Source organism: Etheostoma cragini, chromosome 7, assembly GCF_013103735.1.
Source record: "Etheostoma cragini isolate CJK2018 chromosome 7, CSU_Ecrag_1.0, whole genome shotgun sequence".
In the NCBI taxonomy this organism is placed as follows: domain Eukaryota; kingdom Metazoa; phylum Chordata; class Actinopteri; order Perciformes; family Percidae; genus Etheostoma; species Etheostoma cragini.
The window spans coordinates 3,307,680-3,324,358 of NC_048413.1; the positions used below are offsets into that span (position 1 = coordinate 3,307,680).

General features: G+C 37.5%; 2 protein-coding genes across 2 annotated transcripts in view; both read right to left on the reverse strand.

Annotated features, from left to right (window-relative positions):
* LOC117947121 (membrane cofactor protein-like) overlaps positions 1–8,097 on the reverse strand; it is a 12,297-nt gene extending 4,200 nt beyond the window's left edge. Inside the window, exons 1-8 of the mRNA XM_034875749.1 lie at positions 8,087–8,097; positions 4,818–4,892; positions 4,517–4,705; positions 4,190–4,289; positions 3,866–3,945; positions 3,605–3,781; positions 3,305–3,484; positions 1,679–1,753 (exon numbers count right to left, since the gene is read on the reverse strand). Coding sequence (XP_034731640.1) covers positions 1,679–1,753; positions 3,305–3,484; positions 3,605–3,781; positions 3,866–3,945; positions 4,190–4,289; positions 4,517–4,705; positions 4,818–4,875 — 859 coding nt within the window. The 5' untranslated portion in view covers positions 4,876–4,892; positions 8,087–8,097. The remainder of the gene's footprint in view (positions 1–1,678; positions 1,754–3,304; positions 3,485–3,604; positions 3,782–3,865; positions 3,946–4,189; positions 4,290–4,516; positions 4,706–4,817; positions 4,893–8,086) is intronic.
* Positions 8,098–9,746: 1,649 nt separating this feature from the next.
* LOC117948052 lies at positions 9,747–15,465 on the reverse strand. Its single transcript, XM_034877498.1, has 5 exons — positions 15,299–15,465; positions 14,325–14,651; positions 12,633–12,944; positions 10,030–10,165; positions 9,747–9,891 (listed from the first exon to the last, which is right to left on the reverse strand). The coding sequence occupies exons 1-5, from the start codon at positions 15,423–15,425 to the stop codon at positions 9,747–9,749; spliced, it is 1,047 nt and encodes a 348-aa protein (XP_034733389.1). The 5' UTR covers positions 15,426–15,465.
* Positions 15,466–16,679: the final 1,214 nt, after the last annotated feature.

Below are 16,679 nucleotides of genomic sequence, written 5' to 3' on the forward strand. Positions count from 1 at the left end.
ATGTATGTATATATATAAAAAATATTATATTATATTATATTATATTATATTTCTGGTACTGGGAGCCGTGCTGACTTGCATTCGCAGCTCCCGGCCCGGCCCGCCCCCCCGGGCTCAAACCTAATACATCTTGGATCCAACTGGACACACTGTGTTTGTGTTAAGGAAGAGTTACGCTAAAATAAGAGAAATATAGTAAGAGATTCTTTGATCTAGTTTAGCAGTTTGATCGCAGTTCACAAACAATGACTGACGCTGCGTTAAGGCTCCTCGGCCCTGATTGGTTCTTGACTTGAAAAGGCCTTTAGGTCTGTCAGAATATAGTGATAGTTTCCGCAAATGACATAAAAGTTACATTCTGAACCTTTAAAGTAAATATAACCAGTAGTGCTGGGACGACAGTCTTAGCTCGAGTTTTATTGAAATTTGTATTTATTGCAATTCTAGTATTAAAATTTACCCCCCTTCTTTTAACGAAAACAAACGCTGAATTACACACTTATAGAGACCATAAATCATGAAACATTTCTAAAAAAAATAAGAACAATACACATCACATGTCAGTCAGTCTGACAATTATTTCATTTTTAAACAAGTACATTACATGAAATTTCGGCTTTCGCTCCGTTTAGCTGGAAACATATGTAGGTCGTCGGTGATACCGTATAAAAATCAAACTATTAAGGTCAATCATAGGTAAAAAAAAAAGGGGACCAACAATTCTAGGGGAAGAATTGATTCGAAAATTGTCACACACACAAATAAAATAAAAAATAAATCACGATACATACGATGTTTGGATTTGTTGATTTTTCCCACCCCTAATGTCCAGTAATGTAATCAAAACTTACAGGGCTCAGTAGAGGTGGTAGTAGTGCGGGCTGCATATGTGGTCGAAGAGTGTGCTGCTGAAGGCGGTACATGGTTACAATTTAAATCAATTTGCATACTTCTAACTGAAACATGCAATACGTGTTACTTTTTATGTGTATTTACCCACAAATAACTTCACTGGTCAAAAAGGAATGATCTATGTATTGAAATTGGGAAAGATTTCCAAAATTCCAAACAACCCTAAGTGTGTACAGTGTGTACAGTCGCGCTTTCCTTTCCAATGAGGTCATAATGCAGCGTATGCAAAAACACAGACTTTGCTCAGCACGAACAAAAATATAAACAAAAAGTGTGACAGACAGGAAAACTAAAAGCTGTAATTATGTTAAAACCGGAGCGAGCAATATGGATTCAATCTTCCACCTGGTATGTGTGATCGTATATCATGATATTGATAAACTGTATGTCATGGTATAGTATCAATTTTGGGAAAATTAATTAGGAAACTGTTTTTTGGATTAAATACCAGTTACCAGATGGGATTTTTTGGGATGAATTTGAGTGAGGTACGGTACAGAACATAGTGCCAAACACTACTTCACTTTGTAGCAAGCAATATCAGCAGCAGATAAAGCCTTGTTTATACTTCACTAGGATCATTCAACTGGAATTCCTTGATACTTAACACAACGAGAGCGGTTTGACCTAAGATACATTAACTAGCTTTGTACAGTAAAACAGTGTAGCCCTTTGTTGTCCACCAGCCCAAACAAATTGTATCATTTTGTCAGGTGACAACACCTGCAGGGCTGCAAATGGCTTGTTATGCAATAATGGATTTTACCTGGTGTTGCTGGGGGAGAATGTGTTGTGGTGGTGGTGGTGGGGGTGGTGGGGGGTTTAGTTGAGTCTGGGATTCCTGCATAAACATGAATCAGGACAATGTTACTGACATCACAGCTCTGTTAATACCACAAAGATACATGTATTCAATTCAAAGTGACTACAAGTACTTTGAAATGTTTCTCAAACTGTAATTTTTCATTTGATGATCATAAATGAGTTGTGACAGCAAACAAGTCTAACAGTGAAAATTAACGCTAGATTTATATTGTTTTTAATATAAAGTGACAAAATGATTTAACGCAGATAGATGGCGCTACAGAGCACACATTCTGACGGGTCACTGATTTCTTAAAACCAGAAAAGTCTGCGGTATTGTATCCAGCAGATAATTTATTTACATATACCTTTTTTTTTTTTTTTTAAAAAGGTATATGTTGCAACAAAAAACCCAGCTACATCCAGATTACACAATGAAAGTTCTCCAACTCCAATTTAATATAGAGTCTACGGACAGGAGGTCTCCAGGCTGCAGCCATGCCCATGAAAAAGACTGAGCGCTCTCTCCCTGTGGAGTCAAAAAAATAAAAAAATAAATAATAATAATAACAATCAAGCTGTCTCGCTTAGCGCTCCCTCTAGAGGGCTGGAAAACTTCTGTTGGGTAATCAGGATGCAGGGTTATTTTTTGCTGTATTTGCTTTTGGGGTTTGTCTGCTTTTGTTTCTGCATCGCTTCTTTTTTCGGAGTTTGTGTCCTTTTATTTTTCTGTACTTGCAGCGTGTTTATGTATTTGGTTGCGTTGAGTGTATTTCCAGTGTGTTTGCTGAATGCTGCGGATGTGTTGTCAAATTTATGGAGTCGTTTTCTTAATTTGCATGTGTTTTCTTAAGTCGCAGGGCATTTGCCCCTGTACTAAGTTACTGTCTGAGCAAAACATTGCATCTGTAATGCGGTGGGCAATATGGCAGCGTAAAGAAAAGACCTTTACGACAGCAGGTGGAATAAAAACGCTAACACTTTTGTCCAAAGTGGCTCAGTGAATCATGACAGACTGACCCACACACACACACACACACACAAAAGTTCAATGTGTTTTTGTTTGGACCAGAAACAAAAAAATGACCTGAAATTCCCATCCAACTAAGACAAATATTGCCTTGTTGACAGTACTAAATCCATGGCTCTAATTACTACTTCAAACCTTCTTTCGTATCTTAGGTTATACTTGTATAATCTTTGTGGAATCTACTTGTAAAAACAGAGGCTGTGTGGTTAAATCACTTCATATATTCATCCTGAAACTTTAAATATGCCATTTATGGCAAGTAATTTCTTCCCTTATGTAAAAAAAAAGGACATTTGAGTGACAGCAAAAACAAAAAACTGACTTTTGATTCTTTTCTTCAAAAACGTTTAACCACAGAGCAAAAGCACAAAAAATGCAACCTGTATCTAAAAGGGAAACTACTGACAGAAGTATATGCAATGTTACGAGATTAATCACAAGTAAAAGTGGGATGGCATCTGAATTAGCACACTAATCATGTTTTCATCATGGTCAAACTGACAGGTTGACTTTTCTTTACAGACTTCCACCAAGTAGTAATTTTAATGAATGACTTACTTCGACATGTTGGAAGTGCAGGGAACCACCGACTATCTATTCCACACGTCAGGCTGCGCCCTCCTTCCATGACATACCCAGACATGCACTCGTATGTCACCGTAGCCCTGTATCCATGAGGGGGTCGAGAACCCTCAACCTGCCGAGCATTGTCTATTTTAGGCTCGTTACATTGAACCACTGCAGGAAGAGAATGTTTTAAAAGAGAAATGAATACAGTTGTCCAACGTATAGGAGCGTGTCAGTCACAGTTAAATTTACACTGGGAAAAGGTTGGAAATTACTTGAAAAAACACTTACTGACACATGCTGGAGCAGGACCAAATGTTCCATGTTCTGAACATGATATTGAAGTTGATCCAGAAAGTGTGTAACCATTTAGACATTTGTACTGTACAACTTCTCTATAGATATAGAAATCTTTGACTGGACTGAAAACGCCATTGGCTACCACAGGTGGCAGGTCACAAGTTACCACTGCAAAAATGAAAGCATCGATTAAAATGGAAATACAGTTTTTATTTAGTCAGGTGTCTTGTATTAACACAGGAGATTACAAACCTTCACATTCAGGTAACCTGTCCATCCACTTTCCGTCTCCACAAAGGATTCGAGCTTTATCAAAGGGGACCATATTGTAGCTAATTAGGGAATAAAGAAAAATGTTTGACTTCAGACAAAACATGTCAAGAATAATCTGTGCACACACCTTTATTTCACATGATAACACTGACTGGTAAACCCCAATGGACACCCACTTTGATTAGAATCTATTGGAAACATGATGGTTGCTGACATTTTAGAGGTAAATACATTTCTTACAATTGCATTTTAAAAACTAATTATCTTAACATGAACCATCCTAGTTATCAGTTTATTACTAACCCCGTGTTGCAAGTGACCTCTAGTCTATCACCGAACTGTGTCCCTTCAGGGTAATCGACGTTTCCGTTCTCCACTTCTCCAGCAGAGCCACAATCTTTCCCTAAAAAAAGAAAAAGAAGAAAAAAAAGATAACCCTCGAAAGGATTTAGGCACATGCATATGTGGCATCCGGTCCAAATGAATTCAACAGAATGGTTACTAGATACTATCTTTATCCAGCATTTATATGTTGGTAAGACATAATTTCCTGGTTGGTCAAAGACCAGAAATATTGCCACATTATTGGCACTTTTACAAATTTAAATGTAAAAATCAAGTGTCACTCACTATCGCATTTCAGCGTCAGAACAGTCCAGGCGCCAGCTTTACAAGTAATGGACGAAGACCCTCCTATAGTTGTATAGCCAACATTGCAGGCAAAAGTCACTTGCTTCCCATCTGGGAAATTTTGTAAAAGAATGTCATCGCCCTTCAAGTTCATGTTGGCTCCTCCTACAGGTTTGGAGCATTCTTGAGCTACAATGAAAAATACAGATAGAGAAAAGATGAACACTAGAAGTGAGGACAAGATAAGTCAACAGCTTGTGTATGTGGCCTATGTCACAAGCTAATCCGCTCTGCCACTCACCTTGAGTTACAACAGCAAGGCCAACACCGCTCAGTAGTAGGAAGTAAGTGACAAACATGACGGCATCTGCCAAGTCTGAACTTTCTGGGGAAAAGAAACACAAGTGTAAGCAGAATTTATGCGTTCGTGTCTTGCACTGCTCACTAATGAAGGAAGAAAAAAAGTATTTTCCTCTCGGCTCTGAGATATGGTTGGTCTGATGGAAAAAAAAAAAAACAGCTTCAATTAAAGCGGGGATCGGCAACCCGCATGCGGCTCTTTAGCACCGCCCTAGTGGCTTCCTGAAGCTTTTCAAAAATGTTTATAAATGGAAAAAGATGGGAAAGAGAAATATATATCATTTGTTTTAATATGGTTTCTGTAGGAAAACGAACATGACACAAACCTTAACGTTTTTCAATGTGTAGAATAAATATTAAATTTCAACATTTCTGTCAACGAAGATTTACGTCACAGCCTGCGACACACGGTTCTATCAGTAAGGGATGCCAGGCAGGCGGCTGTTGTAAACAAACCGGCGGCTCTAATATAGCTACTATAGATACATGCAGCATGTGTTGCCTTCAATATAAGGCTTTTATTTTTTGCGGATCCATAAATATTTGTTTTTTGTGTCCAATATGGCTCTTTCAACATTTTGAGTTGCCGACCCCTGAATTAAAGTAACGCGCCGCATTTTCGGCAGTAACGGTAACAGCGTTATTAAGGTGGTATCAATTAGATTACTAGTTACTGAAAATGTAACGCCGTTATTCCCATCACTGCCATTCAAGCAGAGCCGACTCCACGAAACACATTAAACCACAACTAACAAGTCTCTATTAATGTATAACGATACAGCTATATCTACTGGTTCAAATTCGATACTTAGCTTGTCCTGTCTTCAGTTGACAGAGAAAACAACACGCCAAGCCCCATTCAAATGATATAGATATTAACTAACTGGTGTGGAACTGCTTATGTACCTAATCTTACCGAGCTATTTTGCATATTGTCTGCAGCGACAGGTTCGCCTAGAAAATTCGGCAAACGTTTTGCAAAGAGAAATACAAACATGCCAATATAGGAGTAATATGTCACCCCGTAAAACTACTAGCTAACGCGCTTCATCGTTAGCTAACGCTAGGTTGCTGACTCCATCTTCTTTCATTAAAACAGACTGTGGGCGACAAGGCGTCACCTATAAACTAAGGTCCTTAAACATTCATGTCTAAAGTTAGCCAGCTGTATTTGACATATGCCAACAATACTAGTAGCTAGATGCTCAGGGTGGGTAAATGCTTTAACCTTCATTGTGTTGAGCAGAGTTTTTAAATGTGGCTCATTCTCAGTACATTATAAAATCCATCTACCACGGTAGGAAAGATGCGTCGTTTGCGATTTAACAACATTTCGCTGTGGAGTAATTGATCCCGGAAGTTCGAATCTGTGAATGCCTTTCGAACTTTGGGTTTAGCTCACGTCCCATATTAGCTAGCTATCAGTTAGCTAGCTAGCTAACGTAACATCAACAAACGATAATAATATATTGTTTTAGTCACGTTCAAATGATAACGCCGTTTTCGTTGCAGTGTAACCGTTAGCTAGTTTGTTCAAGCATGGGAACAGTGTTTTGACTTACCCAACTAAATGCGAAGAATCACGAGCAGCTGCTAATCCACAATGGTCGAACGTGGGCTGTTCTTCACGACTGCAGCCTGTCGGAAACAGGCGTGGCCATATCTGTAATCAGTGACGCATATCATTTCCTGAAGCGAAAATCAACAACTTTACCACATGCTCAGGGGCGTAGCACAAAATTCTGGGCAATGTAGAAAGTAATTCTCTATAGGCCCCACCCTGCATCCACATAGCTATTCTTTCTAGCATCTTTTTGGGCCGTTCTCACGTGAGGGACCTGGGTAGTCAGTCCCATTTCCACCCCCAGTCTGACACCCCCTGCACATGCTGTTTTCCAGACAATGTTGTTAACATTAGCTGGGAAAAAACATGAATCACGTCACATATAAAATAGAAGTATAAAGTAGCATGAATATATTTAAGAAAAGTAGGCTATTTATCATAGACTGTTAATATTATGGTCTATACTATATATCCTTAATTATAACTGTAGGCTACTTAAGTTGCATGCAGTAGGCTACAATTCTGATTTGGGCAATACATATACCAATCATCATTTGAGCCTGCAAGAACTGCCCGGTATGCTCCAACTTGTCTCCAAACAAACAGAACATAAATGCCACATTAAGAAAAGCCTTTAGGCTTCCTTCAACAGAAGACTGTTTTGCCATCAGTGCAAAAAGTACTACCGCAGGTCATTTATTGCAGCAGCAGTCAGACTTTTACATACAATGTATACATACATTGACAATTCTTCTGGACAATGCATTTATATGTATTTATCACTCCGTGTCACCTCCTACTGTGCAATATGTCATTTCTATTCATCCACCCTTATGTTTTACCTGTCTGTTTATAATAAGGGTGTTTATAATGTACATATTAGCCTACTATTATTATTGTCATCTCTCTTTTCCTTCAATTTCTTAGAATACTTTTTTGTATATTTTTCCTGTGTTTGTGTTATTCTGATGGGTGTGAATTTTACTGAGCTGCAGTAACTTAAGTTCACTGCAGGTGAAGTTCCCCAGTGTGGGATTAATAAAGTCTATTTTATCTTATCAAATTAACATTCAGGGCGTATACGGCCATGGGCAACTATGCTCAGTATGAAGCAGTCCCCCTCCATAGAGCTGTAGGGAATATGTGTTGTCAGTGAAGAGCACTAGACCCCCCCAACATCCCATAGAAAACCTTAAGGGGACACACATAAGATTTAAAGATCTCCAAATTGAATGTGAATGCCACTCCTAGTATTTCCCAGAAAGACATTTGACCACTTGTGTAAACCATGTATGGTTATGACACATTTCTTCACATGGCCGGTTACAGTTTGACTTCATTTCAATGTTAACAATGGAGAACACCACACAAGGCATTCATAAAGTGTGATGTAATGCACCCAACCCTGGCAGGGTTCAATACAAGGAAGTGATGTACTGCCTATACTGAGCTCAAGTCAAGTCTATTAATGAAATCTCCACTTTTCACTGTTTTTCTCATTCTTGGGTTGAGACTCAAGACCACTGCCCAGATATACACCACAGTTACTGTAGAGCTTTTAATTTTATCAAACCAAAGTTGATCACTTCCATGCCATAAAACACCCACAGATTCTTTGTTTGTGCAAGAGATTAGTTTCCAAATACCTGACTGAAGTATTTGCATTTCTTTATACTCTGAAGAAACTATCCTTGTATCCACATAGCCAGCACAATCGTTGAATTGACGGACTGTAGTTGTACCTGTAATTGGTTTACACTCATTTAAGAAATAAAAACACAACATAATGGAGATGATGAGAGCTGAGTGTTTGTCAGGATCTGTGGGTTTGACTTACTGCTGTCAAAGGACCAGGGCCCGAAACCCAGCCCTCTTTGATTTGTGTGAAAGAAGGATCTGTGATAATGGCTTTGCAGTGAACATTTCTACTCAGGTATGTGCTAAATATACACTTAAGCACTTTTTCACGGTAGACATTGTGATTGTCATAGTAGGGTAAGTAATTCCATCAAATGTCCCCGGTAAGCCATTTCAGTTAAAATGCTTTCCACGCTTTCTTTTAAACAAAAAAGTAATATTCTGTTCATATCATTATTTTTATGACATAAATAAAAAGGGGATTTTACGTGAGACCATAATAGATTTTTGGACACTGGTGTCGTAGCAACTTCCTGATTTTTAAAAGCAAAAGAAAACAAACCCCAGAGATGGCATCAGGATCACTAATAAATCTAGTTTTAAAATTCATGGTCATTAAACCTAATTTATATATATAATTATACCTACATTTTTGTGTTTAACAAAACTTAAACTATGAATTGTTTGACTTATAGTTAAGGTCAGAGGATTGTGAGTGAATTACAGACTGGTATATGTCAAAGGATACTTTTTTTTAACCAAATGCTATAACATAATGGAATAAAACAGCCAAAATTCAATAGAAGTAATCACATATTTTACCTGCAAATAATGTTCTATGGTTTCCATACCATACAACATGCATCCATGTCATTTTTGGGCAATTTGGTTTAAAGAAACCCATATTTCTGATATGAAAAACTTTGAAAATGGGTCAAATTTGACCCAAGGACAACACAAGTGTTATGAAAAATAATGTAATTTACTGTACATTGGCTACATTGGCTATAGGCTACAGAGCACTAGAACTACACATCCTCAACTATCCTCAACCACACACACTCGCAAATCCTGTATCAAAATAAAGTCAATGTACTAGAAGCCAGAGTTGCTGCATGGTGTTCAATATGACCTAGTTTTTTTTGAAGGCTTGTAACACGCCCCTGGTTTCAAATGCTCTATTGTCTATTGTACCTGTTTACAGGAAGAATGGAATGAAAATAACACTCGGAGAAACTGTACTTTGCTCGATCTTATCAAACTAAAAATACATTCAAACAAAAAAGGAATTTGCACATGGCATCACAGAGCAACAACTGGTTTCCTAAATTCCAATTATTCATGGTTATCCTTCCTAGCTGAAGTTGCTTCACTTTATTTAATCTATTTCATTCTAATATAATACAACATTACATTATTTATAGTAGCTTATCATTTGAGCAAACATTTACTTGCAACTCATCCCTCTTTTTTAACCTCTTGACTTGTGTACAGGATGTGTTGGGGGCATTGGTGGCTACCATTTGAAAGAAATTACAAGACACCCAGATGAACATGGTGGCGTGCAACATGACCCCGACACTTCACAAATCATCACGTGTTATCAAGGAAACTCTGTGTGTCACAGGGCTGATATCACTTCCAAAGAACTACCAGGGTATAATTATGTCAATAGACCAACTGGGGCGTTCGCCTCACATGAACTCTCCTCTTCTTCTTGGCACATTTGAGTACTGCGCACAGAAATATCAGTAAGGAAACAAAAGAACCCCAACGCAGCAATGTATACCACAAAGGCATTCCTGTCCATTCTCTGTAAAAAAAAAAAAAATCTGATTAGTAACTGGTTTTCAGGCAGCACTTTCTGGATCCATTTCAAGATATATTAATGAACAAATCTAATAGTTATTGTGCAGTCTAACTTGTATAGTGTAGTATAGTATAGTTTAACCTGTTGAAAAACATATCTTGATTAGTTTGATTGATGAGTAAAGACTGGTTTCCTGTGTCCGATTGGACACGAGCTTGGCACGTAGTCATGGCCGTGCTGGTGCTCATTCTGTCATCGCAGTCATAAATGGGTTGGCCTGATGAGTAAAAGGAAAAACATTGCAATTATTGAGCTTGTACTTTGTGCAATAGGGATTTTACAACAGCCTCAAAACAAATCAGACCTTATCATTGCATTCCATGAAGCATGTGTTGTACATTGCTATTTAAAGCCCTTTTTTTGGTATAATTCATTTACCTTTAACGTTTAAATCTGATGGCACAATTTTTTGTTTGTTCGTAGAAAAGTGAGACAATCCCATTGAAAACTGGTGCAGTGGATGTTTCCTGGGTCAGAAGGCCAGGTGGTAGGCCCATGCACTGCTTTTTGCCCAAATGGCCACTAAGAGTCGCCAAAACCCTATCCTGCAAACAAAGGCTTCAATCCAAAATGAGTCTGTCTCTAAACCAAAGACAGTACACACATTGATATTAATATAGTTAATGTTAAAAGTCTTTGGTCTAAACAGGAGGTTTCATTTTTCCCCCCCGATCGTCCTTAAAAAAAGTTAAAATAAAGCTTCAGTTGGACATCAGAATGGTCCGATATCACCCAAGTGACAGTCTGGGGGAAATGGACTATCACACTGAGGGGAAATGAGTCTAAACATGAGGTTTCCCCATAAGCCTTAAGAAGAGTTAATGTCTTAATATCTAGACCGTCACTCGGGTATAACATCGGCACATTCGGATGCAGGATTTTAAAATGAAAGGCTTTGAAAATCCAATTGAAGCTATATTTTAATCATTTTTCAGGCTGATTGAGAGAAGAAGAAAAACACTTTCTGTTTAGCCAGACTCATTTTAGGCTAGCTCAGAGTGTTAGTATCCTACACCACCCCCACCACACCACTCGGGCAATACCAGACCAATCTGATGTGGGATTTTAAAATTAAAGGCTTTGAAAATGTGCAATTAAAGGTAGATTTTAACTGTATTCAGGCTGATTGGAATAAAATGAAACTTCCTGTTTAGACAGACTCATTTCACCTCAGAGTGAAAGGCTTGGAAAATGTCCAATTAAAGCTGTAATCCATTTTACATACTAAACAGCCAAAGTCATTAAAAAAAAGACATTCCCAATGATAAAGTGTATCAATAGTCAATAACGTTCAATATCATAAGCACCCATTTGTAAGATTCTAAGGTCTTAGATATTATACTGTATAAAGCTTTCCATGCCCACATTGAAAGCATAAACTTAGGTTGTTTTGCTTAGCCTTGACCTTTATAACTCTGCAGTAATAAAGATGTAAAGAGCTTACAACATGTTCTTTGGAAGCAACAAACATTAACAATGACTTCATAAAAGGTTGTGCATGCTGTACCTTTACTCTCCTCAAACCCGACAAAGAGCCGTCATAAAAGCATTATGACATGTCATAACCACAACACTCACCATCCATAATGGTTGCAGAGAGTACATTCATGTTCATGACTCTTCATACAATGCTGTTCATAAGATTAGGAACCCATAATAAAGCTGACTAAAAAGAGCAATAAAAAAATCATCTTTTGTAAATAGATCTTAATGCCTTAATCAAAAAAAATTGAAAAATCCAATCTTTAAGGACACCAATTTTCATTGTGAATGAATAATGTATTGTACATAAATAAGTGTTTTTCCTTAAAATACAGCGGGCGTGAGTATGCACCCCCCCTATGTTAAATTCCCCTAGAGGCAGGCTGATTTTTATTATTAAAAGGCCCGCTATTTCATGGATTAGGATACAATGCATCCTGATAAAGTTCCCTTGGCCTTTGGAATTAAAATACCCCCCCCACATCGTCACATACCCTTTACCATACACAGAGATTGACATGGGATATTTTCCATAAAATAATCTCTCAATGCAAATCAAACCAGCTATTAGTCTAACTGAAATAAAACCATGCCATGAGAATCTGTCTTGTCAAATTTTTACTTGTAATTTCTAATGTCTCTTTGTTGTATCACTGTACAATGATTGGAGGTGGAACAAGTAAGAAAACATTATACTTACGCAAAAGCACTATTATTTGTATGATCTTTCTCAGCCATTATCTACTCAGCCAGTAAAAGTAAAAAGTAGTTCCTTTTAAATGTACTCAGAGTAAAGGTTACTCAGTTACTTTTTTAAAAGCGTTCCTTTGAATTCAGCTTCACAGATGTGATTTAAACTGTAGCAAAATATATACAACACTTCAAACAAAATATACTTTGGTAAAAGTAAAATTACAGATTTAAAATAAACAAGTAGAAGTACCACAATACTACTCAATTACAATTACGCCAGTAATTGTATTTGGTTGCTTTCCACCTCTGATAATGATGATAAATATAAAACCAAGTAAGTGCTGCTATAAAACAAAGACCCAGGTGATTCATAGCATTTCTTCAACTTCTACTCTTTTACTTTCATGAAGCATTTTGAAGGAATGGATAAATCCCTTTAAATACAGACTTTGTGTTTCCAGTTCTTGCTTTGGTATTTATAGTAGAGAATACATAACATCTGTTCTTACCCTGCATATGAATGACGTAGATACAGCTGTTGTATGCAGGCAGCAGAACCCGCACAGAGAGTGTACCACTCCGTTGACTGCTTATGTCATTACTGGCAATGCAGTAATAGTCGCTGTCCGGTTTCACGGTGCCACAGTGTAAGTACAAGTCTGACGAGGTGTGAAGCAGAAAATCCTTGTAGTGTGTGTACCAGGCGTAACGAACGCCAGTGCCCTTTGCACAACCACAGCGCACGGTCACTGGGTGACCCCAACATGTCTGCCTGTCCACCAGAGAGCCCAGGGGCTGAAGACTGGGTTCAGATACTGGAACTTGCACAAAGAAGAAAGCAATGTATAAAATTCAGCTTGACAACAGGAAAAAAAAAGTCCAGAGGCAGTCCATGAGTGTCATAATGACGGCTACAGGATCTGATTCCCACCACATTCATTACAAAACGTTTTAGCACTTCAACACTGGGTGCTAGGTAAGTTTCAGTAACACTGTACTTGACGTTTTCTACATAAGCGTGACATGACGCCCTAACCATTACCATTACCATGAACCATGACTTCTCATTACAAAACCAAATAAAAGAAGCATCATGTAATAAATGTTGTTTATAATCTTTTATGAAACGTTCATGACAGTGTCATGTCACTCTTACTGTATATAGATACCTATTTTTTTGTGATCAAATATTTTTATTTAATTTAAACACTTTACAAACAATAGACTGGGACAAAACAGAGAGGAAAGATTGGGGGGGGGGGGGGGACCAACATAAACACAACATCTCTTATGTAGATACCTTCAAGTAAAGTGTAACCTAAGATTTTTAAACATCACAATACTGGACTATAGTTTAACGTGCACAAACATAGATTTACTTACATCTTTATAAATACTAGTAGATAGATAGATAGATAGATAGATAGATAGATAGATAGATAGATAGATAGATAGATAGATAGATAGATATTGATCCCAAGAAAATGGGAAATTACAGTGTTGCAGCAACAAAATCAGTCACACAACACAGAATATGAATGTAGATGAAATACTAGGATACAATATACAGTACATACATACAATATACATGAAATAATAATAGGATAAAAAACAAGAACAAAACTTTTAATGTACACAAGTTCAGAATACAAAAATGTGCAACTGCAATTAGCGGCACTAGTAGTATTTATGGTATTTATATTTTTAGTAGGGAAAAACATCCAAGGCTCTTTATGTATTATTATAAACTTTATTTAAATGTCTATTTCGTCTTCAAGTCTACATTAAAAATAGAACTGGAAAGAACCCACGCGTATTGGCCTTCTGTATCTTTGTTTGCCTTTCTGAAGAATTTAGGCTTTTTAGTCATTTTTTAGCTTTTTTACTCTTTTGAGGCTTTATGTTTCCTTTCCAAAGAACACCTTCGTGGTTGGTTTTGACCTTCCGATCATTCCAGCACTCAAATCTTTTTGGAAGGTACTATTTGTGTAGGTTGTACATTTTCATTCGCCCAGTTTTTACATCCTTTTCTGTGTGTATTTCTGAGTAGTTGTTCTTGTAGTCTATCCCATTTCTAATTTCTTGTATATTCTCATGTGTGCTTTGCGTCTCATAGTTGCTGCTGTAGCACTTCAAAAGCATTTATTTGATCTTATCTAATCTATTAAAAAACTCATATTGTGATTGGGGTTTGTTCTTACCTTCAGTGATGACCACATTAACTGAAGTCATGATGTCAGAATGCACTTTGTCTATCCCAACCCAGTATACTCCATTGTTATCGAGTTGGAGATCTGTGACTTTAACAATCAGTCCTCTTTTTCCTGCATCTACTATGTGAGCCCTGTGTGTATTTTTACTTTTTCTTTCCGAATCTACCAAAATCTCACAGGTTCTTCTAGAATCCCCTCGGCACCAGTACTTTTTACTGTACAGGTACCGGCTTGCGTCATACTTGCAGATGAGAATGAATTCTCCTCCGATGTGTGCTGTGATGTCCCGTTTATCACACTCCAGCTGAAGACTTGCTGAAAAACAAGAGTCCAAACACAATGAAACTGCTGATAGCCACAGCAGTCAGAGGAATGCGCTGGTTTCAGGTTGCTCCACAAAATACGCAACTTTCAATTTAAATGCCTTCATTTCATTTTTTAACCCAGATTATAATCCTGAACAAAACAAACAAAAATGAAGTAAATTCAATGTTGGTTTTCAGCCGGTTACAGACATTTCCCATTTGAAATAACATCTGCTTCTGCATAATATTATACTAATATTTTTGTGTAAAACATTTACACATTGTAGATAGATCCCACAAATTTCACATATGAAGTTAGAAGGATTTTATGATGATAGAACATAACATAAAGCATTAGTTATCATGAACACCTCCAAACATCACGCACAGTTACACCATGATGACTAAAGCATATTACAGAAGCTCATGTACATGTCTTTTTTTAAATCTATTTCACCTATTAATAAAGATAGGACTATTGTTAAAATTACAGTTTAATATTAAATTTTATTCTTGGTGTTTTTGGAAAAATGCCCCTCAAATGGACATTCAAAACTATTTTCCATTTTCCAAAAGGAATATCCCTTTTAGACACTTTATGATAATTAAAATCGCGTTATGATAAGTAATACAAGTTGCAAATCTTAGTCCACTCACCATGAAGAAGCATAATCAGACACAGTGTCCTCATTTTGATGTTTGAAGTTGTAGGAATGAAACGGTAGATCACACTCAGGAAGCTGTAGAGATGGACCGTGGTTAGCGTAGCTTCCTGTAGGTGCATTGTGGGTTACAGAAAGGCCTTTGCATGCTGCAATGCCCTGAACACACACCCAATCTGTGCCATATGCAACATTTGCTTCAGGTTGTGTGATTGAAAAGTCCCTTGAAGCATGTACAGCCAACACACATCACAGTTTGATTTGTTTTTTCAGATTGTCCGACTGTGTTCTATTTCGTCACAAACTGGCCAAAAGCCATTGAGGAATACAGGAAATCACACATGACATCAACCTTTTAACAAATTAAGTTTATTGTAAACAGGGGTAAAATACAAAAGAGTTACTGTAAATCACTCAGGTAGGTCAGTAATGAATGCAGCGTATGGTGCGTGCAAACAAAACACAATATCTCAACCCTTGTGTTGTCCTCGGGGCAAATTTGTCCCCTTTGAAAAATGTCCATGTCGAAATATGAGTTTCTTTTTAACCAAATAACCCCAAAAAATGGATTTGATTCCATACAACACTTTGCAAATACAATTGATCAGTTTCATTCCTGACAAAACTCACCTGTACATTCCTCTGATCTTAACTATTAGTCAAAATAATCCCTAATTTCTGCTTTTTTAATTCAAATATTAGGTATAATTCTATATAAATGAGTGTTATTGAATGAATTCCAAAAAGTAGTGTAAGGTGGTGTTATTGAAAACCAAACAAAAAGTCTGAAAAAGGGGCAAAAATGTCAAATTTTTCTCCCTTTTTGACCCGGGAGGACAACACAAGGGTCTATCAAACCAGTTGGTAGGAAGAAGAGAGACGTAAGAGATGAAGCAACTTTTCTCAGGTGGAATCATGTAGAATTTTAATTCAATTAAAGTGTCAATTTATGACAAAAGTTATCTCAGGACACTTTACAGATAGAGCAGGTCTAAACCACACTAAGATTTACAGAGACCCAACAATTCCACCCCAAGAGCAAACATTTGGTGCGACAGCGGCGAGGAAAAACTTCCTTTAAACAGGCAGAACCCTCAGACTGACCCAGGCTCTTGGTGGCCGCCCATTTGCCACCAATTCAATTCAATTCAATTCAATTTTATTTATAGTATCAATTCATAACAAGAGTTATCTCAAGACACTATCCAGATAGACCACACTCCAGAATTTACAAGGACCCAACAGTTCTAGTAGTTTCCTCCAGAGCAAGCAACAGTGCGACAGTGGCGAGGAAAAACTTCCTTTTAGGCAGAAACCTCGGTCAGACCCAGGCTCTTGGTAGGCGGTGTCTGACGGGCCGGTTGGGGTTAGAATGA